Genomic DNA, 23,305 nt, shown 5'->3' on the forward strand with positions numbered 1-23,305 from the left:
GAGGGACACGTTGGGGTTAGCTCTGCCATAGGGACACGTTGGGGTTAGCCCTGCCATAGGGACACGTTGGGGTTAGCCCTGCCATAGGAACACGTTGGGGTTAGCCCTGCCATAGGGACACGTTGGGGTTAGCCCTGCCATAGGGACACGTTGGGGTTAGCCCTGCCATAGGGACACGTTGGGGTTAGCCCTGCCATAGGGACACGTTGGGGTTAGCCCTGCCCCAGGGACGCGTTGGGGTTAGCCCTGCCCCAGGGACGCGTTGGGGTTAGCTCTGCCTGAGGGACACGTTGGGGTTAGCCCTGCCATAGGAACACGTTGGGGTTAGCCCTGCCCCAGGGACGCGTTGGGGTTAGCCCTGCCATAGGAACACGTCGGGGTTAGCCCTGCCATAGGAACACGTTGGGGTTAGCTCTCCCTGAGGGACACGTTGGGGTTAGCCCTGCCCCAGGGACGCGTCGGGGTTAGCCCTGCCCCAGGGACACGTTGGGGTTAGCCCTGCCTGAGGGACACGTTGGGGTTAGCCCTGCCATAGGAACACGTTGGGGTTAGCCCTGTCTGAAGGACACGTTGGGGTTAGCCCTGCCTGAGGGACACGTTGGGGTTAGCCCTGCCTGAGGGACACGTCGGGGTTAGCCCTGCCCCAGGGACACGTTGGGGTTAGCCCTGCCTGAGGGACACGTTGGGGTTAGCCCTGCCTGAGGGACGCGTTGGGGTTAGCCCTGCCTGAAGGACACGTCGGGGTTAGCCCTGCCTGAGGGGCCGAGGCGGCGGCTTGGCCCGGGCGGGTGTGGATGCTCCTGGGCACAGAGGTGCCAGGCAGGAGGGGAGCGCCCGGGAGCAGGCTGGTGCCTGAACCCTGTGCTCGGATGAGGCTGGTTCTGTGCGGATCCTGACAACCCTTCCCCTCACGTTTAACTGAACACCCGCACAGACTTTGCGGTGGGGGGGGTTGGGTCCAAAGGGGCTGAAGGGACTGCGGGCGCTGCAGCTCCGTCAGAGCGCTCTGGGCCGCTGCCCCTTACAGCGCGGGGCTCGGTCCCTCCGCGCTGAGCACCTCGGGCAGGGGGCTCTGGACGAGGCCGTTTCCCCTCGGGGCTGTTTGGAGCGGGTTAAAGGGCCCTCGGGAGCTGACGGGAGGGTGGAAGCGCAGCAGGACCCCAGGGGACGTGGCCAGAGGCGGCTGGAGTGATTTGTGACAGTCACAAGCAGCACCCCGAGGAGCCCCGTCCCGCCGCTCCGCCCGTTCCATAAGCAAATACCAGTAAGTAAGTTGGCCGTTCGCGACGTTGAAATGGAATTAAACCTGCCTGTGTTAAAGGGGATTAAAAGGAGGGAGATCGTGCGCTCCGCCACGTCCTGCCGCTGCGCAGCGGCTCCGCGAGGAGGGCAGGGCCGGGGGCGAGGACACGGGGAAGCAGCTTGGGAGCCATTAACAAAAATGACAGAGTCTCAGCAGTGCTTATGGAGTCACTGCTGCTGCTGGGCGGGGGGGAGAGGGACCTCGGTACCTGGCTAATGCGCTATCGACCAAATTAACCCAATAGTGTAGCGCTCATTATTCTTAGCCTCGCTTGGCTGTTGCTAAGCCATTTTCTGTTGTCACTCCTCTTAATAAAATCTGTGACTTGAATAAATTTCCCCAGCAACTTTGTATTGGCACCACATCTGCGGTATCAGCTAAAGATTGGCCTTTATCTGTTCCTTACAAAACGCACCCTGATTGAAGTTCCCTATTGTAATGCTTCGCCTCCTGGAATTTCGTGTGGAGTAAGGCAGATTAGCATTAACATTTTGTTTGTATTGATGGGCAATCAGTTGTTCTTCTGATAATGCTCAAGAAAACAGAAGACAGAGGCGCTGGCAAACGCAAATGAAATGTGATCATCTTATCTCGTAATTACTTGGGTAAACAAGCGCTGGAAAATGAAGACTGCAACAAACACCTCGCAAAGTCAATCAATGTTTCGTTAAAAACCCCAAAACAAGAAGGAACAGGAGCGGACCCCTTGCAAATATCCTGACCCAAACTTCGTTGTGAGCAGGTGCAGAGGGGAAGGAGCCGCAGCTTGGCTTCACAGCTGCGTGGATGTGACACCCGCGTAAGGGACGTGGCACTGAGTGCCTGCACGCAGCGGGAACACGGGGAGGCTTTTCCCGGCAGGATTTCCCGTAGGTGAGTGGCGTGCTGATGTCAATCTGTGGAGGCTCTATTGATTACAGCCCCCCTGTCCATCACCATCACCTGCGGGCTGCCAGGCTGACAGCTGTGAAGGAGCAGAGGGAAGTTGACTGGCAGAATGTTTTGCATCTAATGAGGCTGTGCACAATACGAGCATCATAAATAATGCTCTGGAGGAACTCGGCTATCGCTTGAACACCGACACAGAGATAGGGCCTTCACAGAAGCTCCCAGAGCCATCTGTCAGCTGTCAGGAGCTGCGTGCCTCTGCCTGAGCTGGACTGAGGGAATGGGAAGCGCCACAGACTGGTGATGGGTGCCTGCTATCACATGGAGATATAAAGCGGGCTGACATCAAGAACCCGGGATCACTCAGGAAGGGCTTAAAACTACAAAGTGCTGTGGATTTGATGCAGTGCTACTTACCGGCGTGGGCTGCCGGCACTCCTTCCAGGTGAACCTTGGTCTGGCAGTCACTGCAAAGTCACGTAGAGCAGTGTGTCTGTGCCATGGGGCACTGGTGAGCTTGCGTTCAGCGGATGGCTGGGGCCCGCAGGAATGAATTACTGCAGCTTAGGGGTGATCTGGAGAACGCAGCAAGGAGCCATGACCCAGGCACCAGCCCGCAGGTGGTGGGTTCAGACTCTGGCTCTGGTACGGGGCTCCTGGGTGATGCTGAGCCCACAGTACATGAAGAAAAACAAGCCTCCAGCACCCTGCTAGGGGAAGCCTCTCAACCTACCTGGTAGCCCACTAGGAGAAGCAGCATGACAAGGCGCTAGCCCTTCTCCTGGTCCTGTTGCCATCTCATGATGGAATTCGTTCTCAAGTGTGACAATTTGCAGGACAGTCCTGTGGTTCCCCTCCTCATGGTAACCAAGTGCTGACCAAGGCTGGCCATCACAATGAAATGTTGGGAGCTGGGCCATCCACTTGGCACATGGGAATTGTTGCTTTGGGAGGCAGGAGACCTCCCGTGCTCCCGATGGGCAATTCTCTCCTCCTCCTCTCCATGCATCTCCCATCCCTTAACCAATGTGCCCATCACACAGGACATGGGGAGCTGGGGTAAAACTGGGAAAGGCAGAGGGAAATGTGCTGGTGTTCTGGCTGAGGCCTTAGCAGCAGCCAGGGAAGCATCACAGGAGCCTTAATCCAAAATAGCCTGTGGTTGAACAGGCACAGAAACCCTGGCACAGTGGGGGAGGACATGAAAGGCTCCGGTGGAGTCCAGCTGTCCCACATGGCATCGGCCCTGTCCTACGCTCACCCAGCTCCATCCCTCGGGCAGCTCACTTTCCAGTTGCTGGAACACTCGACACTGCACCCCTGCCTGAGAGCCAGGGGACCCAGCGAGCCCGCAGCCAGCTGTGCTCAGGGTTTTCACTTTCCAGCCTTCCCGAGCCTTTGTTTCACATTCTGGAGCTACACACTCTTCTTATTAAACTGAATATTGTTACCATTTAAGAATTGCTTTTGATGGCCGGGGTGCAGAGGTTGGTGCCTGTGTGCAGAGATGCAGCACTGCTGTAATTGGGGTCCTGCTTTGTGCTTTTGAACTTCCCATAATTATGAACAGATTTCTTTCTTTTTTTTAATATGTCCTCTGGTTTCTCCCTTCGAAAGAAAATCTCATGTTTAATGAACTTAATTTTAGATAAAAGGAATTAAAGGAGGGAAATTAAAAATGCATGAAGCTCCCAGAGCCATCCCTTTCCTGTGATGTCCATGCAGCAGTGCCAGCATGGATTGTACAAAGCAAGCACAAGCAGAAAAGCACTGGGGCTCACCACATGTAAATGCTGGTGTTCCAAAATGTGCTGAATTCAAAATGTACATTTTATGCTTTTCTTCTTCTTGATCTCTTGCAGAAGATAAAGATCAAACATGCCAGCCCGCCCTGCGCAGCATATGTATGCATACCCAGAATGCTTGCTGGCCTTTTGCAAACCACATCTAGCTCTGCAGGCAAAATTGTAGAGCTCACACAGGCATTGGAAGAGGATGGTCTCATGTTCATGTGCAACAAGACCAGTGGCCAGGCCAGAGGAAAAAGTGCCTGCATGGAAACAAGACTCACTTGGTCATTAAATAACCGCTCTAAATTCCATGGGACCCAGCTTCCTGCCTGAGAGGAGGTTGTTTATAGAGCCCCAGCCCACTGAGGTGCTCGTTCTCATCCTCAGACAAGCACTATGCTGGTGTCTCACAGCAGGTGGACATCTCTGACATCCTCATTTCTTCCCCCAGACCAACAGAGCAGAGAAAGGCTCAGTCCCACGGGGCAGGAGTGCTGCGAGATCAGGGAAACAGCACTAAAGAGAAAACACACAGAGGAGTCCGGGTGTAGAACCAAGGAATCTTTATTCTGTATGTACATTTTCTGTGACTGCAGTGGGGAGCTGCACATCAGACAGTGGCATGCTCCATATGTACAAGATGATTCTGCTTATTTCTTCCCCAAAGTGAGCAGGGGGGGTCTTAATCATAGAAGTCATCAAACTCATCTGCCTCCGTGCTGTGGGCTTGGGGGCGCAGAGCAGCCTCAAGCTCAGAGCTGCTCTCATCAGATTCGCCCCAGAACGCTGAGGGTGGGGAGAAAAAAAAACCAAGTTATCAAATCTTTTCCTGTTTATGTCATTTGTATCACAGACATGAGCACTTTGCAGCTCTCCCCAGGCAGCTGCACAGCACAGCTTAGAGAAGGGACGTTCTGAAGGGCACGAGGTTGAGGCGGTTTCTGATACAGCGTGATGTGGGTACATCGTGTCGCCAGAAGGGAGCTGCTGTGGCCAGACAGCGGCTCATTCAGAGGCCCCACTTCATTGTCCCTCAAGGTACCTTGAGAGAACATTTCCACTCCAAGCAATTTACTTGCCCAGCTGCTGCCTCAATTACAGCTTTGTCCATTATGTGCCACTTTCTGCCCTACTTGACCCCACAGTGAAGTCACAGTCGGACCATGACATCACAGAGTTGGCATCAAAACGGCAATGACATCACGAGTGACATCACCACTTTGGGACAGGATCAAATACAGGCAAGATCTGGGTTCAGGGAACTGCCTGGCTCCAACAAGCACCTCTGGGAATTAGCAAACAACTTCACTGAAATGAAACACAATCACACTGAAATGCGGCATGGCCAAGAGCTTCCTCGAGATGTAAATTCATTTGCTCTGTGGATAAAAATCAAGTGAAAAGCACGTGGGGAAGCACAAGCCAAGGCCACATTGGCTCGCAGCACTGTGCTGTCTGCCTGCTCCCAACTGCTTTCGTGGGGCTGCTGTTTGTGCAAGGTCAATGTGATAGACATGATGCCCCAAATGTGGCACAGGGCAGCAGGAGGGAGGGAAGCTGTCACACCTCACACAGACATGTCAGCTCATGTTTGACTGAGGCGCTGTTAATGCCTTCAGTGCTTCTGATGGCACAAGCTCTATAAACACCTTATCTCCAAGTGCAGCAGCTGCATCTTTCATCCTGTATCCCCGGCCCCCCAGCCAGCAGGTCTGCGCTCCGCCGGGAACATCAGAGGTGTGCCCTGGGCTCACTCCTGCGCTGAGCACTGGGGAAGGGGCTCAGCGTGCTGAAAGGCTCTAACACCACGAAACTCCCCAGCAGAGAAGGTCTGGGGGTGAGAGAGGCTTTCAGATGGCACCAAAGCACCATCGCGTACGGCACCCTTAAAGCAGCTCAGACACCACAGCTCCAAGTCCCTGTTCCGTACCAGTCAGGACTGCATAGTGCTGAAAGCTGCCAGCACCAGCTTCACTGACAGGGCTCCATCAGAGGTGACTTCAGCCACCAGTGGTCCTTACAGCGGTTAAAGAGAAAACTGAAATGCAGTGGGAATGAAAACACGTGAGATCCAGCCACCAATTTAATAGAGAGGCCACTTGTGTGTGGACACAAATTATTCCAGATGCAGGCTCCTTTGTGCACCCACCTGCTGCAGCCCTGCAGCCAGTCACACTGCTGCCCACCCCTTCTGCAACCCCTGGTTTCAAAGGGAACATCAATAAAACATCAGGTTTTTCCTTCCCAGTTTTGCTTCTACACCTACTTGCTGTTCACTGCTGTTTAAACCCTGCAGCAAAGGTCATAACTGCTTCCAGACTCCATGCAGTACAAAACACGTCCTCTCTGGTCCAGGATTTGTCACTGTCAACTATTTGCAGACTCCTGCGTTGAAACAGGGAAATTCCACACTGTCCCACCTCCTTACACCCATGTTCTATACAGTCCCACAGCGCCGTTCTTGGGAGATTTTCTACAATGTAAAACCCACTCAGAAAGACCTGTCGATTTTAAGTAGTGTAACATCCGTTTCTTACCTTTGGATTTTATAGTAGCTACCATTCCCTTCCTGGTTTCAGCTCTGTAAAAGAGAAAGAGATTTCAAATCATCAGCACAAGGTCACAATGGTAAAATAAAATAAAAACTCCAAACAACTGTAAAATGGTTTAAAAAGTACCAGTGAGCACTTTTTAATAACTATCTTTACAAAGGTTTCCTCACCTCTCTGTCTTTTAAAAGGTGGAGAAATTAACATGCAGCAGAGCCCCTGGTCCAGATGTTCAGGCAGCGTGAGCTGGAGTCATCCCCTGGTGCCGGCGCGGGTTTACACCAGCAGCGAGTTAAGGCTACAAAGGCTCAGAGCCCTGTCGATCTCTTGCAGCCTTTCAGATAATGCAAAGTAAGTAAAGAAAACCCCCAAACAAAAATAAAAGCACCCCCCACTGATGCTCACTGAACTTCCTTATTCCCTTCCTGCCAGCGTGCTCCTCCAGCCCAGCGCCTGGGTTCCCATAGCATCATCCCGTCCCTATGTAAATGTGCGCTCTCCCCGCTGCCTTTGATCTACCTTGATGTATATGCAGTTGCGATTCTGTTCTGTTAAATGCCTGCTCTTGTGCCTAGAGCATCACAGGCCCTTTTGAATCCCTCAAACAAGCTGGAATCATTTTGATCTTTTGTGTGTGGCGTGCGTATTGTGTTGGTGCTGTGAAATAATCACACAGGGCAATGATGTAGGAGAATTAACTGTTATATTAACAATCCTGCAAGAAGCTCAGAAATAAAGCTTCAGCTGATTTTGATAAAGGGAGATCAAATGGGCGATATTTGTGGCATTACAGGCCCAACTAGTGAAATATAAGCAAGTGTCAAGCTGCAGTTTGAAGCCGTTGCCACAGTCAAACCAGGACTCAATCAGCTGTCAAAAAAATCTAATGCAATTTGCTGCATTTCAGTTAAAGAAACGGCAATGATACAGAACGGCTTCAAGTGGGGACTTCAGATATTCTTACTACTGTTGTGGAGGCATTTGTGAAGGAGATACGGAAAAGAAAGCAGAGGTGATTCACTGCTTGTCTTGTACCACTAGATTCACAAGGATTTGGGACTGCAGTTGGAAAGCTGAACTTAAAGTGGGGGGGAGTTTCATTACATTACAGCTACCTGTGTTACACAAACTTGGCCTTTTAAATCGAAGGGGGCTCATACTCCTTTCTGCAAGCTATGAATGCAGCAGATACACAAAACTTCCTCTGCAGATACACAACAATTCACAGAAATAGATATTAAACATAGCCAAGCTTCGACCAAGATACCAAAGTGAGGCTTAGCAACTAGCAACAAGTATCAGCACTAGTAGAATAGCAACAGTGACATAACTAATTATTAACTTGCTATTCAAGTAAAAAACATTATCCTGTTTACCTGATGTCCTGTTAGCACACCATCCAAACACCTGTCTCTTCCATTCCGAGTCAAACCCTGCACTGTGTTACACTTCAAATTCTTCAAATACCTTTACTCAATGGTATTTCCAGCACATATTTGAAGTCAGAGCCTTTGGGCCGAGTCCTGCAGTACACTGAACACCCTGAACTGCTCACTTTAGTGGTTTCCTGCCCCTCAGCATTTCCCAGGAGATGCTCCGTGCACCCCAGGCTAAGCCCATAAAAATATGCTCAAGAGGCTGCAGCTCTGGTGGCTACAGTTTTCCCCCGGGTGTAGAGTGAGAAACCCCTTGTGTTGCTGAGCTGCCAATGGAGAGGTGGCTCCTGTGCCAGGCTGCACATGAACATTTCAGCTTTGGGTAGCTCGGTAACACAGGATCCAGCAGCAACCGCTCCCACTGCTGCATCTCCCCTGGCTCAAGGGAAAGCACGGCAGGGTTCATGTTCAACCACACCAGGGGGTCCCCAGAGGCGATTTCTTTGCTCCCCTTCTCTCTTTGGTTCAAACCCAGATTAAACACAAGAGCGTTGGTCGTTTCAGCCCAGAGCCTCTGCTGTGCCCAGGACACCACTCATGGCATGGAACCACCAGTGGAGGACTGCCTGTGTCCCGGGCAGCTTGGTCCTTCCACACACGGCTCAAAGCACGGTGAGGTGCTCCAGGTCTGGCCAAAGGCCAGAGGTCTGATGGAGAAGTTGCGATGGACAAGAACCACTGTGGCTGTAGGGAAATCTGGAAACCTTTCCTATTCCACCCCAGCTTCCCATGAGGAGAAAGGTCAATGTTGAGAGGAGAGAAAGGAAGATGGACGTTTGTATTCTACCCAAACCCATGCATTCAGTGGGATTCATCCTCCTGGGGCTAATCTACTGGGTGTAGAATGGGGTTCACCCCCAGAACAGCACAGAGCTGTAGTGCTGCACCAGGAGCTGGGCGCTGGTGTGACACAGCAGCCCATAAAGAGAGATGGGAACACGGTGTCAGCAAAGGCCTGGAACAAGGCTGTCAGCACAGAGAAACACCCAGGGAGGTATGGAAAATGGAGCCAGGACATCAGAAATGCCAGATTGGAAATCCCAGCTCTGCCAAGCCAAGCCTGGAAAATGCTGCAAGAGAGCTTTGTAACAGGGAATACATTCTTGAACTACATCTGAAGCGTTAGTCAAGGCTGGTAAGACGTAAGGAGACCTCTACCTTGCAAAGCATTTGTATTCAGCAATCGGCAAACTCAATCATGGAGTTATCATGTGGGATCCTGAGCACACAATAACCACACAGACCTCCACGGAGAAATTTAGGAGTATAAATGAAGTAAGGCCAGTTGCAGTGCCTCCACTAATCCCCCATCGTGACCCTTCCATATCCATTTACACATTCGCTTCTTCCCTAAAATAATTCCAAACTGAATCCAGGCTCTAACAAAGAAAAAACCCCAAATCAGTTTAACTTCAAAGGGCCTTTTAATCTCTCCTTTACTCTGATGAAACAGGCTTTTTGTATTGAAGATGCTGCAACAATAAGAAATGAAAAAGCTCCGAGGAAATATTTCTCCCTCTGCAAAGAAAATTAATATTAAGAGGAAGAAGCCAGACCAACAATAGGCAAGTTAATAGAGGTGCCTTGCTGGCAATAGCAGAAATGCTTCCTTTAGCTGAGTACCTTTTTGCTAAAGCACCTGTTGAACCGCACGTTTTGGTGTCAAGTGAAAAAAAGCCACCTCAGTGCCAAGGAGAAAAATACAAGAAATAAAAGAGACAAAGAAAACCACGCAAACACCGTGGGGAAAACCCAACCAAGGCAACCCAACGCACCCTGCCCCCAGGGAAAAACCACCACCGAAACACCAGGCCTTGGCAGAAACCCAACCAAACACAGAGCTCAGCTGCCTCGGGGGCACCAGTGCTCCTGTTGGGGCTGGATGCCTTCATCCTGCGCTCACACATCTGGGATGCAAACCCAGCTGAGCATTTCTTCTCAGGGTGGTGTTTATCAGCCCTCGGCGAGGTAAGAGATGAAGCTTCTCCCCAGCAGCACGTGAGGGTGAGGAGCTGCAGGTCCAGCTCCAAAAGGCATTTTCTGGTCTGCTCAGTGGCAGTGCCTCCGATGCGACACTGACCGGGGTGCTCACACACCATCCTCCTGCTCCAGCCCAACAGCTCTGCCGTTTCCTGCTCAGCATTTACTAGAAGTTGAGCATCGCAGAAGTGTTCCCCACACTGGAAATTCAGTATAAACTAGAATAATCTACTGCTCACACCAGAATTAAAGTAGCAATACTGAGGTTAAGTAATTACACTGCAAGTAAGATGACTTTTAGGCTACAAAGATCTGTATGGAGCTACACTTAAGATCATTCTCTGTTCAGATATGCTACACTGAGGAAAAAACCAACCTATTCTCACCTAGAGGAACCTCTAACACAAAGACTGAATCACAGCACCGGGATGAAACTGTTGGAAGAGCCCAGGGCATTACCACGGAAATAAACACTATGTTGTCTGTAAAACAGGGCCAGTGCATTTACATGGATAACCATTCCCATAAACCATTCCCAACCATATTCACAGAGCATCACCACTTCCACACTGCTGCTCCTGCAACAGCTGGATGTTAAGATTTAGGTAACAAAGCTTAAGGAAACAGCTGTACCATCAGGAAAAACGTGCTTGAATTTACAGTCGCTTCTCACAGAAGCGATTCGGCAGCTGGAAGTACAACGGGATGGGGCTGGTTTGAGGGGCAGCCCGGGAACACACCGCGCCACCTCCCCCGGGTTTCCTGGTAAAGCTCCTGACCACTCCCAGCTCCAAACCTTGGGAATCTCTCGCCAAAGCAGCCGGGCAGGGCCAGCGCCGGCTCGGAGGGGGGATGCGCAGAGCCGGAGTGCCCCCCGATGGCCACAGCCGCGGCGGCACAGGGAGCAGCGGCACGGCCCGTGCTCAGCATCGCCCCCGAGAGTAATTAAGAGGATGAATTATGATGTGCCAACTTTTATTTGCATGTCATTACGTCTGTGTTTGGTGACGGCGGCCCTCAGAGACCAGCCCGGATTACTGCCACAGGGCACATTAATCAAAAACCACTTCACACCGCGGCTGTGTCCTGGCGCATGACGGCGGTTCCGTGGGTCGCGCTCGATAATGCACCCTTAATCTCCAGATCAGTCCGAAAGGAGACGGCGCAAACAAGGCAGAGCAACACAGACTGCTCCCATCAAAACCTCCACGCTACCCAGAAAACCAGTGACCTCCTCTGGCTGCAGCCAGCGCTCCGGCCACGGGATGCCACACACAGCGCCTGCCGCCCAGACAGGCCGCCTGACTTCTGATACCCTGTCCCCCAAGGAACTGCATAATTTATCACGCTCTTTGGTGGTGCAAAACACAAACTCTGCAAACCAAAGCGGCACCTTTGTGCGGGAAAATATTCCCTTCGTAATGTAAATGAAGGCAGGAAAAAGTAGTTTTGTCGCTAAACGTGGGGCAGGACAGTATTTGCGGGAGAAGAGGAAGCTCTGGCATGCACCTCCGAACAAAAGGGAACAAGTGGTCTTTACTCGGAGAGCAGCTTCCTATTAAGACTCACTCCTTCGTACATTATGCCTTTCATCCCCACTCAACCACAAAATGATTTTGCTGTAGGAAATACAATGGCAGAAAAAGATTTACATTGAAAGAATCTTTAATAATAAACTGTTGCAGATCTGCCTACTTCCCCGTGATTTATAATACAATAAACATCGGATTCTATTAAGTCTCATGCACTGAAGACACGCACTGAAAAACCGAATATGAAAGCCCTCAATTCTTCCCTTCTCCAGCCCCATAATAGTGAAATGAGCATGTATAAATGTGCTAAGAGTATCTCTTTGCATCTTTTATAGCTTGTGTGTATCAATCTGTAAAGCTTATTAAGAAAGTCATTGCTATGCAAAGCAGCACCCAATCTCTTTCTCTTGCTTTTCAACAGAGCGCAGTGTTTAGCCAATAGGACCGGTCCCCGGCCCCTCATTCAGCATTCATAACATGCAACATTTGCACAATGTATCTCTCAAAGGCTGCTGAATAGAAAGCCTTAATACTCATGTAAACAACTGCAAACCAATTACTTAATGAATCAGGCCCACACATAATGAGGTGCCAGACAAAGAGCTATAAATGCATTTTTGCGCCCGAGCCTCTGCTTTAAAGTAAAATCCCTCAGCTGTAGTTTGGGCTTAACTGGCACATTATAATTATTGTCTGGGGGACATCAGAGGAAGCCATTTCTCCTCGCTGGGTCCGGCGGGGTCTCCCCCGAGGTCACTCATCAGCTCAGTGACAAAACGGAGCAAAGAAGAGTTTCTGGCAGCTCCGCGGCGGTGCTGCGCGGCGACGGCCACTCTCAAGTAGTGGGTTTCGAGACCACTTGTCAAAGCAATAAAGCCCAGAAGTGACTGCACTAAGTGGAGCGCTTAAATGCGAGTGCCGCAGAAACCTCCCGGTGCGGCAGGCGGCCGCCCTGCCCGGTCCTCCGCGTCCCCACACCACTTCCACCGCTTCCCTCCCCGCAGAGTGGGTGCCAAGATTCCCCAAAGGAAGGGCTGCAGCTGAACTTCCCCTCTGGAAGGCTGCAGTGCTGGTGATTCATTTGGAAAAGCCAACTGGAAGAGATTTATTTCCTTAAAGCAGCATCGCCGTGTATCAGCGCGTGAGGAGTGCTGCTTCTCACACTGCACGGTGTGAAATGATAGGGCAGAAATGTTTTAGAACCTAGCACAAGTAAGAATCTGAAACAGTAAAAACATTTACTCCATCTGAACAGCATCCGAGACGCAGGAGTCACCAAGTGCATCATTAGTGAGCAGTGCAGCAGCCGCAGGGACAAAGCTGGGAGACTTTCTCCTTTTAATACAGAAACAGTTCATTTTAAATTCAACAGATTTTATTGAGGGATTCTGGCAGAAAGCTCCTCAGGGCCTGATCCTTCTCTTCCCGATGTCCCTCTTTAGTCACTTAGTGAATGACTAACGTTCAGCATTTAAAAACTCATCTATAGGAGCAGCCCTGCGTTTCACAGTTGGATCATTTGGAACATCATGTTCAAACAAAGCTCAAGGAAACTCCAAAAATGAAGGAAAAAAAAAGAAAAAGAAAAAGGAAAAAGAAAAAAAAAAAGAAAAAAAAAAGACAGTTTGGGTACAGGGCTGTAAGAACGGATCCCACACAAGAGCAGGAATGCCATTCATCAACACAGTGTTCCAGCTTGTGTTTACTGCGCTTGGGGAGTGACAGAAATCCTGTGATTTCCACACAACTGCACAACAACACTTAACAAAACTGAACTGACCTCGTTGATACCAGCATTAAAAACAAGCTACCAAAAGGAACGTACAAACAGGAGCTCAAATTTCATCAGAAAGCTTTCAAGACTCTTCCCCAGTGCTGGTAGTGGCAGTTTCAGACCAGGAGCCACGCAGCAGCAGCACTCATCAGGCTGTTTTAACATGAGCAGATAAGCATCTAAAGCTCAGCCAGTATCTCACGAGCTGCCTGTGTTCTATCCCATTTTCTGCTGCTTCTTGACCACTAATTTGATTGCTGCTGTTTGATTCCTGTTACATGCCAATGAAGAACATAAGGAACATGCAACAGAACTGCCCAGAGACCCAAGGGAACGGCTGCATTTTAACACACACACAGAAACCAGCTTCCAACAAAAACCAAGGGAGAGAAAAAGAACAAACTGTGCCCTTTAGGTACATTCGAGGCCAGTAATTAAACACACTCGGTTTGAAAGCAAGAAAATAATACAACTAAGCCAGCGTTAAATGTAACACCCCAAACCCACGGGAAGCGTTATCCCGTTACAGCGAGCTCACATCTCGGATCCACGGAGGAGAAACCCACCACTTTATTTCCTGAAGACTTTCTGTTCTCTGTCTGCCCCTCTCCTGACAACTCCCATTGTCTAGCCCCCGAGCAGCCCTGCTGAAAGCAGCTGGACTGGCTCGTTTGTGGTTCACTGAGATGTCAATTGAGTCGGAGAATGGGAAAACAACAGCTGCAAAACAAGCCTTGGCTTTGGCACAAATATTTGCGGAGGTGCACCCAAGTTGAAGATGTGTCAGTAAATAAACATAAATACAACCTTAACCCGGGCTCAAGTGAAGAAATCGAGTAACCAGAGCCTCAGCCCTTCGCTGTCGGCGTTTCTCATTGTGAGAAGCATTTAAATGCTACAAGATTTCACAACTTTACCTTGACAAGGGAGGACTCGGGCTCGACGAGAGACTGGTTTCCGACTGCGTTTCGTGGCTCTCTCTTGCTTTGGAACCGTTACCGCCAACACCCCAACCTGTTGGATAAAGAACAGCAAACCTGAGTGCTCAGCTAAGGCTGGCTGGGCCGTAGGGCAGCCTGCAGCCCCCGCAGCAACACTCCCGCTTCCCAGCGGATTCATGGAACGGTTTGACAACAAAACCCAGGGGAGGGCACGCGCCACACAGCTCAATACCTGCCTCAAGGCTGTTTGCTCTTGAGTGGAAATTAGTTAAACCCACAGGAAGCAAGACCCCCTCATTAATTCCCTGATGATTCCTTGTGAACAGTGACGTTTTTAGACGTTTTACCTCATTCTGGAAGAAAGAGCAACCACAGATTCTCTACAGAGCTGAATGGCAACTTTCTGCAAAACTGAAAGGATTTCTGGGCTTTTTTTACTCTTTTTAATCCCCGAGTTCTCATCAGTTCAGTTAACCAGGAGGCGAGGCCATTTTCATTCTCCTTCCCCTTAAACACGGACTATTTGGGATAGTTACAGTTCTTGGCTGTAATTTAATTCTGCAATGTAGACTGACTAGATCGGTATTTTCAACCGTTCTCTTGAATCAGAGCTGGGTTTGGGAGATGCAAACCTTGGGGGTTTTCTGACTTACACAGCCAAACCCCCAACTATTCCACAATCTTTTATCCACGCTTCCCTTTCTTTCCTTCCCCTCCGCTCTGTATCTCATTCTGTAGAGACTGATTTAAAAAGAAGAGGGAAATGAATTCATTCACTGGGATTGTACAATTGCTCATCTTTGTGCTCGTTTCCAAAGGACACGATGCTCAAGCACAAATCCCGCTTTAAAAGGCTACTTTGCATGTATATATCTACAGCCCTGAAATTACAAACAAGCCCCGATTGTCACCAACTTTGCTCCATCCCAGCAGCATTCAGTATTTCTGTGGATCTTGGACACTGCTTTTCACTGGTGAGGAGCCGCTGCAGCGGGTCTCACTGCTCTGCGCTTGGATGTCAGCAGCACCAATCCTGCTCACGCTCGGGTGCTTCCAACAGAGGGGTGCAGCACGTCAGAGCGGTGCAGGGGGTGGCAGAGCTCAGGTACTGGTGCTGCACTGGCAGCAATGTGCTGCCTGGGGGACAAAGTCCGGCTGCTTCCCAGGAATGCGTGGGGAAAAAAGGAATCAAGGACAGGAGGGAAACAATGAGAAAAGGGGGAAAAGGGAACCACCCCCATCCTTCCCCACGATGGACACATGCAGAGGAGCAAAGACCTGTGGGGATCATGGAGGGTGTCCTCGGTGCAAGACTGAGCAAAGCAGGTTCGCGCTGAGAAACCACTGCCCACAGGGGAATGGATATTCACACTTGCTTGTACATTGCTTGGGGGAAGTGAAAAAGCCAATTTAACCTCATCAAGTCAGAGCTCCCAGAACGCGCTTTTCACTCCAGCACTAGAGCTTCACACAGGTGTCTTTTTCAGGGCTCCACATGCACAGGTTCAAACTACAAGACACAACGTGGCCGAGATGATGTGCTTGCTTCTTGCCTGGGGATGGAGCAGACTCTGTCTCAGGAGGCTTCCCGCTGCCTCAAGAGGCCTTGCACAAAGCCCAGCTAAGAGAACACCACAGTCACAGGCTCTGCAAACATTCAAACTCCAGTTAGGTGTGTCCTGTCCTCAGCCAGGGCTGCAGCGTGTGCATGGTTTGATCCTCGCGTGGAGGAGCGGTGAAGCAAACGGCCTCTGCACAGAGCATCAGCTCCAGCCACCCTTCCCATGGGCAGAGGGACACATCCACCTCATTACAGCCTGTTAACGGGCTGAATGCTTTTCCTCCTTCCCAATAACAGAGAGCTGGCAAGGCGCAGAGGGTGGCCTCAGAGGGTGTTAGTGCACTGGTTAAGAAGGCTGCATCCGACCTGTGCCTCTCAAATCCTTCCCCTTGCTCCAGTCTGGGCCTGGGAACCCCACCGTGGTCAGGGACCCGATACCCAGCCTGCTGCCAATGGGATCCCCTGCAGCAGGCACAAGCTCTGGGAAGTGCTACAGCGTGTGCATGAGTAACTTCTTTCACAACATCCAACTAACACAAGCTACTTGTTCTTCACCTGTAAGACCCTTCAGAGCCCAGCTTTGCCCTACCTGTCAATTGGGATGCATTGCTGGGCTACCAATCCCCCCTCCTGCCTTAGTTACACCAGACTGCCTTGCCGATCAGTCCGGTTGTTCCCCTTGAGCATCTCTGCACTGCCTTCCATCCTATGCACCCTACAGAAATGGAAGATCTTTCTGGGAACTCCTAAGCCCACCAGCTCACGTCCCTGCAAAGCCTGCAGGGCTCTGGCACCCAAAGTGTATGACAGCACATAGGCAGTGTGCAGCATCCACTGCTCTGTGTGCTGAGCAATAGCCTGGCTCTTACCCCCTCTTTCCCCACTCATCCACTTCATCCCTGTGCCTCCAACATGCCCACATCAAGGGATAGCCTCGGTTACAGACAGGCAGCACTGACAACAAAACCAGCAGCAACAAACCAGTGTCAGAACATGCAAGTGACTGGTGCAACGTGCATGGCAATGAAGAGGAGATACAAGAAATCCTCTGCTAGGAGAGAAAACTCTTAGGCACTTTGCTCCTGATAAAGCTGCATCAAACCATAAAACCCTTATGTAGAGCAGTATTTCTTCCATAAAGCTGACTCCTGTGCTTAAGGTTAAATGCAACTCGGTTAAAAAGACGTTTTTGTTCTCTGGTGTGGGGGTTTCTGTTGTTTCTTTCACCAGAAGATTCTAAGTTGCCCCCGCTGCAGGCTGGGACCTGAGCATGCAGCGGAACACCACAGGCCTGGCGAGAAACACGTACCAAGTAACAAGGGGAAAAAGGGAAAAGAGGAAAGAGACGGGTTTCGAGCACATCAGCAGCGAGCAGATGAAACCCCTGGATATAAGGGATTGCAGCACTACTGAACTCGCTCTGCAGGGAGCAGTGGCACGGGAAGCAGAAGTGGAGGCGAGAGGAGGGCTGTGACAGCGCTGCTGGAGAGCAGTGGCTCCTGATGCCATCTCCTGATGCCTCCTGGGTGTACACAGCCTCCCTAAAAGCACCTCTCCCTGCCTGTCTGAAGTCACCGAGTTCTTGCTACACCAGATAAAGGCAGATGCCATCTGCTTGATGTTCTATGTGGGGTTTGGAAGGAGCAGCCTCACCACACCACCAGCTCTGTGCTCCGGAGGCACCCCAGAAGCAACGTGGGTGCATGGGGTGAAGCTGTTTAAATGGCCAGCCCAGACTGCACAGAGCCGACTGTGAGCAAGCTTGATAAAACTCAGCCTTCAAACCCAAGCTGGGATGTTAATAAAGGAAAGTTCTTAATCCCACTGTTCGAGCGATGCTGCAGCAGAAGGGGAGCTGGTGTGGCCCAGGTGACACTGCTGTCCTCACGCCTTCTTCCCCTCAGAACCAGCAGGAGATCTGCAATACCACTATTCATTACAAATTAATTCAAGATACTCTGCCCTTTTCACCTCTGAATTAAACATGTGGGGCCAGAGCAGCTCTCACAAGTCTGTGCTGAACAAAACGGGTGCAGGTTTCTTCATTAGGCAACAATTCCAGGAAAACCCACTGTCACTGCACAATGCAGCACTATTATTTTGTTCTGCTGAGCAGTCAAAGTGATCCTTAACCAGAACACACTGTACCAGCACAGTGTTTTCTCCATGTGCTCTCCCTATGGCCTAGGCTGCAGCACTGATCACTTCATAGCCAAACACCTCAGCAGCTAAAGAAGTAAGGAGATTGTCTGCAAACACAGAGGTAAGAAAGCTCTTGGCCTTGTACTTGCAATGTTTATGTCTTGCTGCTGGTGCTACCTCTCACAGAGGAAGAAGCCCACACTTTCAACATCAAACCCAGCATTAAAGCCCTTCACTGCTCAGTCCCAGCACAGAGGAGTCACCTGCAGACACCAACACCAAATCATCTCAGTACAAGCAGTGCCTGCCTCTGTCTGCCTGGGAATGGGAAAGGTGATCCACAAGGCTGCTGGGTTTTGAAATGCAGGCTGGGAAAACACAAACACACCGTGTTCATGTGCAGCCCCTACAACTTGTGAATAAATCCAAACTCTTCAACCCAAGCCACAAAGCATGTAAGCAAGCTGTAGGATAGTAGATGCTGCTCTACCATGAGAGGAACAAGAGCACTTTGTATCCCACTCAAAAGACATAAGGAGCTATCATCCTTTATTTCCAATTAAAACAATCATCAATAATCCCCACATGCAAACGGAAGTAGCTAGAGAGCAAAAGAGCTTTCAGAGACTCAACCCAGCCACGTACCTGTACTTTCCTCCCTTACGCAAGTGAGAGCCTGCACCAAAAGGAACTTTGCTTTCTCCCAATGCTTTTATCACCAATAAAATAGTGGCTTGGGTATTTCGGCTGTCACCAGACTTCAAAGTCTGATGTTTGAATGGAATGTTATCAGACCAGCTGAGCCCACCGGCTGTGAGCTGTACAGTTACCTTGGCAATAGTTACTGCAGCCTGGCAGGCCTGGGCTATAGGTCCTGTACCAAAACGGGAGAGTAACAGCAGTTCCTGCCTGGAGGAACTTTATCTGAACAAGCTCCTCCACCACGGTAACACCAATTACTGCACTTGCTGATCACCTACAAGGAGCTATGTGGGATTAAAGTGGGCTGTCAGCTGCATTGCCGCTGCCAGCACACAAAGAGCCACCACGGATGCCTCTGCCCTGGGACCAGAGGTAACAGTGCCGGCTCTACAGCAGCTCCTGTACTCACCGATCTCCCCTGCAACAAAGCAGAACACTTGTGAACAGAGAGAAGATAAAGGCAGCTGCAAACCTGACAGAAGGAAGTGTTCTTTGGAGAGCAAAGGGATGAGAAAAGCCTCCAAACTAAAACCTGGCAGAGCACTGCAGCAGCCGGTGCCCAGAAGTAGCTCAAATACCAACAAGGATCTCCCCACTTCCTTTCAATGGAAAAAAAGGATAAATAACAATCCCTGTAATACTATAGCAATATAAGCTGCTGTCCTCTCAAGAGCAGACACCCGGGTGACCAGCAGACTTGAGAAATCCCAATGGAGCAAGCCATCCACTGAGAATATCTCTAGGATCACAGAATCAACCAGGCTGGAAAAGCCCTTCCAGCTCATCCAGTCCAACCCCTGCCCAGCACTGCCAAGGGCACCACTGCCCCATGGCACTGAGGCTTCACCTCCACGCTATGTGAACCCTTGCAGGGACGGTGCCTGCAGCCCTGCCCTGGGCAGCCTGTTCCAATGCCTGAGCACCCTCTGGGGCAGGAATTGTTCCTCAGCTCCATCTAAACCTGCCCTGGGGCACCTTGAGGCCGTTTCCTCTTGTCCCATCCCTTGTTCCTTGGGAGCAGAGCCCAGCCCCTCCTGGCTCCATCCTCCTGTCAGGCACTTGTAGGGAGCCATCAGGTCCCCCCTGAGCCTTCTCCAGACTAAACAAGAAGCTGCTGCCTCTTTTTAAAGATTGAAGAAGGATTTTCACCTGGAATTCCTAACTGCAAAAAGACCCTGAGGCCTTTCAGGAACTTAAGCAGTGTAAAGTATCAGCTCCTGGAGTACGCAATCCAAACTAACTTCAGCAGAAGGTACAACCTCCTGCTCCCAGTCCTTGCTCCAGATCCCAAGGGGGTACTGTCAGACCGCAGCAGCGATTCATCGCACACACAGGAACTTTGCCCCTGGCAGCAGTTGTGAATGGGCTGGTATCAAAGTGAAAAGTTGGGTCAACGTGTGAGCACCTTCATTAGCACACTCCAAGTGGAACCTTGGGAACCTTTTAACTTCAAGCTCAAAGCAGGACCTCACCGGGAAGGCCGGTGGGCGTGGGGAAAGCCTTGGCAGCATTATTGCCTCATTAAAGGTGACCTAAAAGGGAAAGCAGAATTGGATTTGTGCTCTTTCATGTTCCCTTATGATACAAAAAGAAGGGCTAATTTTCCTTTTACTTCTTAAGAGGGTTCTTCCTCCTTATTTCTACCTTAGAGATTTTCTACCTGGAAGGTGATATTCAAGATGTTGTGGAAGCGAAGCCTGATGAGTGGAGCAGTAACACCTTTTTTATTCAAATGCTTTACAGCTTTAACATCTGTTTGAATTAAAGACATAAACGAAGGGGAGAGAGAATCTGGTTTTGTTAAAGACTTAAACGTGCCCTTTCAATAAAGTCAGCAGTTTCCTACTCGTAAAAAGTCATCCAACAAAAGAAGTCATCCAACAAAAAGAATAATGGATTTTATCCTCTCTTTTTAATCTCACAGTATTTGCCTACCTCAGGAACGGCAGAAAAAGCCAAGCAATTTCTTCTACATGCCTTCCCATGATCAAAACCAAGGCATCCAGGAAGGAAATGAGAACGAGTCCCCATCTCCTCCTCTATCCTCATGTAACCTGGTACAGAATGAGGATGCTATTAACTGTCAGCTCCTCTCTGGGTGAGGGCATGCACAGGATATAATCCCATTACAGTCAGTTATCAGGACGTGGCCTTCCTCAAACCATTTACAGACTACTCAATTAAATTAACATCTTGGTTCTTTTTGCCTGTAACACAAGCAAAAGAACCCAAAATTACAGCAGCGTTCAGAAAGTGCCACTACAGAAGGCTGCTTGGAGGCACATCCAGCCAGCTCTCACATGAAGTCCATCAAAACCCCAAAGCCACAGGGTTTCCAGTGCTTCAAACCAACACTTGCTGCCCTCAGAGAATGCAGCAAGTACTGAAAGAACACCCCAAATTTCTATCCCTTAACTGAGAAAGGGTTGTGCAGCCAAATTATCGTGTATGGAATGGACATTAAATATTGGCTGATCTAAAATCACAAAGCCAAATCCTCACACGTCTTCTGAGCCCAAAAGACGATGCGCAGCGATGCTGCCTCTATTTCAGAACATATTCCAGAGTTCCAGGGCCACAGTCTACAGCAAGTAATGATGAGAAAAAGGAGGCAAGCGACAGGCTGGAAGGGTGAGGAGCCAGGAGAGGATGAGAAGATCACGGGCTGAAGATGAATCACAGCTGAAAGGAGCAACTTTGCTTTCAAGTGAGCTGGGAAAAGCTTTATTCCCAGAGCCAGTGGACTGCAGCTACAGGAACTGCTGCACCAACACAGGAGATAAAGCAGCTCAGAGAGAGCTGTTTTAAACTGGTTTTGGTGAAGACTGCCATAGAGAACTCTAACAGCCTGGTACAGAAACGGCAGCTATAACCAGTACTGCTCAGCTGTAGCATTCAGCGTGAGGAGAAGCAAACCAAAAGCACTGGCAGCTCCAGAGATCCAAACTCCTGAGTTCTCCTGAAAAAATCATAGTACCAGCGATCCATTAGGCAGAGGGAGTCACCATTCCCAACACTGCTCTTGCTGACACTCTCTGCAGTTTAAACCCCAAGCCTCTTAAACTACAAACAAAATGGAACCAATCCCAAGATTTGCAACATTTTAGATTCATTTTCAAATGAAAAGTGGGGGTTGTTTCATGAAGAGAGATTCAAGTGGCTTTAATTCCACTGAACATCAATGCAATCCATGTTTTAAAATACATGGCCATGTGTGACCGCAGGACGGGTTAAGAAGCAGGGAAATGGGAACATTTTACTGTCTGGAAAAACCTACAGTCTGATTGAGCTAACAGAGGGATATTACTGCTGCAGGATAATTCAGGAATACAAACAGCACATTTTTATATTTTAGGTGCAAATTAGGCTCAAAAGGCAGCAGAGGAAAACCTCTCCAAGGGGAATGAGCTGCTCTCTACAGACAGGCTGCTCTCAAGCCATGCAGGAGCAGAGAAGCAGCGATGAGTGCTGCATGAGCAGCTGCCCTCGCACCTCTCTGGTGAGCACACACCTGCATCCATCCCTGTTTCGCCAAACATCAACATTGATAAGGAAGCAGCCACCACTGGACAAAAATCAGGCAAGAGCAAATTGAGACTCAGCGCCAAGAGCCCTGCTCTGAAAACTGACGTGCTACTGACACCCCGGCCCCAAAAGCGGCGACACCAGGGTCCGCAGCAAGGCTCATACACTGCTGCGGGTGGATCTGAACCACACTTGGTAAAACCTTATTGCTAAAACCACAGTGTTATCAGGCAGCCTTTGCAGCAGCTTCCCGGCTAGCGGGGCTTTCCCTGCGCTTATTCTAATGATACACATTCAATTACTCCAGAAAAGAAAAGAATCAAATCAGAAACATCTGTAGTTTGCCATATAATTACTGGATCTTCCCCACGGAGACTGACCTTTATAACACTGATATCGGGACCTGAAAGGCTAAATGACAGGACATTCGTGTGGTTTAAATGCAGAACATGATTACAAGGAATTAAACAGGTGCTGGTGATTGTGCGTCTTGGTGTACATTAACATAAGCGGAGTTTATGATCATACGTTTAATCTTTGCGCTCAGTATGTAGTAGCTGAATTTACTCACTATTAGCAGCCCCAAAGCACTGAAATGCCAATGTCTGGATGATCTAGTAGAGTTGAATACGGGGTTTGAGGTTAATAGCAGCCGTTGCTTTTACCTGTAATAGGAATCTTTTCGACCGCGCTTTCTTCCTTGCTCTCATCTTCACACCAGCTTGGGACTTCTGGATGTGAACACACCATAATGAAAGGCATTTCAAAGTGGCAGTGATCAGACTGGTTTGGTTGCTTTTAAGCCCTACTCCCTTTAATTTCTCACTTTTGTTATCTCTTGTTTATTGATCTAAACTATCCATTACCGCCCTTAAAAGAGGCGCCTACTGTGAACTTTGCTGGCATGTGCGGCGGTGCTGCCTCTCTGTAGCTTCCAGGGAAAAGGACAAGCTACCCAAATGTCGCAAATAATTTAAGACCCGATGGGATTTAGGAAACAAACAACCCGCAGTAACGCCGCGGCCTCGTGCGGCAGCAGCACCGTTTATCACACCCGCCCTGGAAGAGGAGCTTAAATCAAAGCCTCTGTCTCCTCCGCGGATAAAAGTCGCGTGAATTTAGGAGGCCTGAAGCTGTTTACATTTGCTGTGCAAAGAGCACTGCAGCCTAATTGCCTGTCTC

General features: G+C 49.8%; 1 protein-coding gene and 1 long non-coding RNA gene across 4 annotated transcripts in view; one reads left to right on the top strand and one right to left on the bottom strand.

Moving 5' to 3' along the window:
- Nucleotides 1–1,289: 1,289 nt before the first annotated feature.
- On the top strand, nt 1,290–7,891 carry LOC133273379 (uncharacterized). 2 transcript variants are annotated; one of them, XR_009744769.1, is made up of 3 exons: nt 5,798–6,609; nt 6,722–6,881; nt 7,741–7,891. It is a non-coding gene; the product is annotated as an uncharacterized LOC133273379 (long non-coding RNA). The 2 variants fall into 2 exon arrangements; XR_009744768.1 differs by lacking the exons at nt 5,798–6,609; nt 7,741–7,891 and adding an exon at nt 1,290–2,176 and having other exon boundaries at nt 6,722–7,154.
- KIZ (kizuna centrosomal protein) overlaps nt 4,528–23,305 on the bottom strand; it is a 45,519-nt gene continuing 26,741 nt past the window's right edge. The window contains exons 11-14 of one of the 2 annotated variants that reach the window (XM_061461756.1): nt 22,789–22,854; nt 14,170–14,266; nt 6,519–6,562; nt 4,528–4,767 (exon numbers count right to left, since the gene is read on the bottom strand). In XM_061461756.1, coding sequence (XP_061317740.1) covers nt 4,664–4,767; nt 6,519–6,562; nt 14,170–14,266; nt 22,789–22,854 — 311 coding nt within the window. In that variant the 3' untranslated portion in view covers nt 4,528–4,663. Of the gene's footprint in view, nt 4,768–6,518; nt 6,563–14,169; nt 14,267–19,671; nt 20,131–22,788; nt 22,855–23,305 lie in introns of those variants that run through there. The other variant, XM_061461757.1, reaches the window with a different exon arrangement.

Source organism: Pezoporus flaviventris, unplaced genomic scaffold, assembly GCF_033815535.1.
Source record: "Pezoporus flaviventris isolate CSIRO_AGI_PZ_B2104156 unplaced genomic scaffold, CSIRO_AGI_Pfla_v1 ptg000031l, whole genome shotgun sequence".
NCBI classification, from domain to species: Eukaryota; Metazoa; Chordata; class Aves; order Psittaciformes; family Psittacidae; genus Pezoporus; species Pezoporus flaviventris.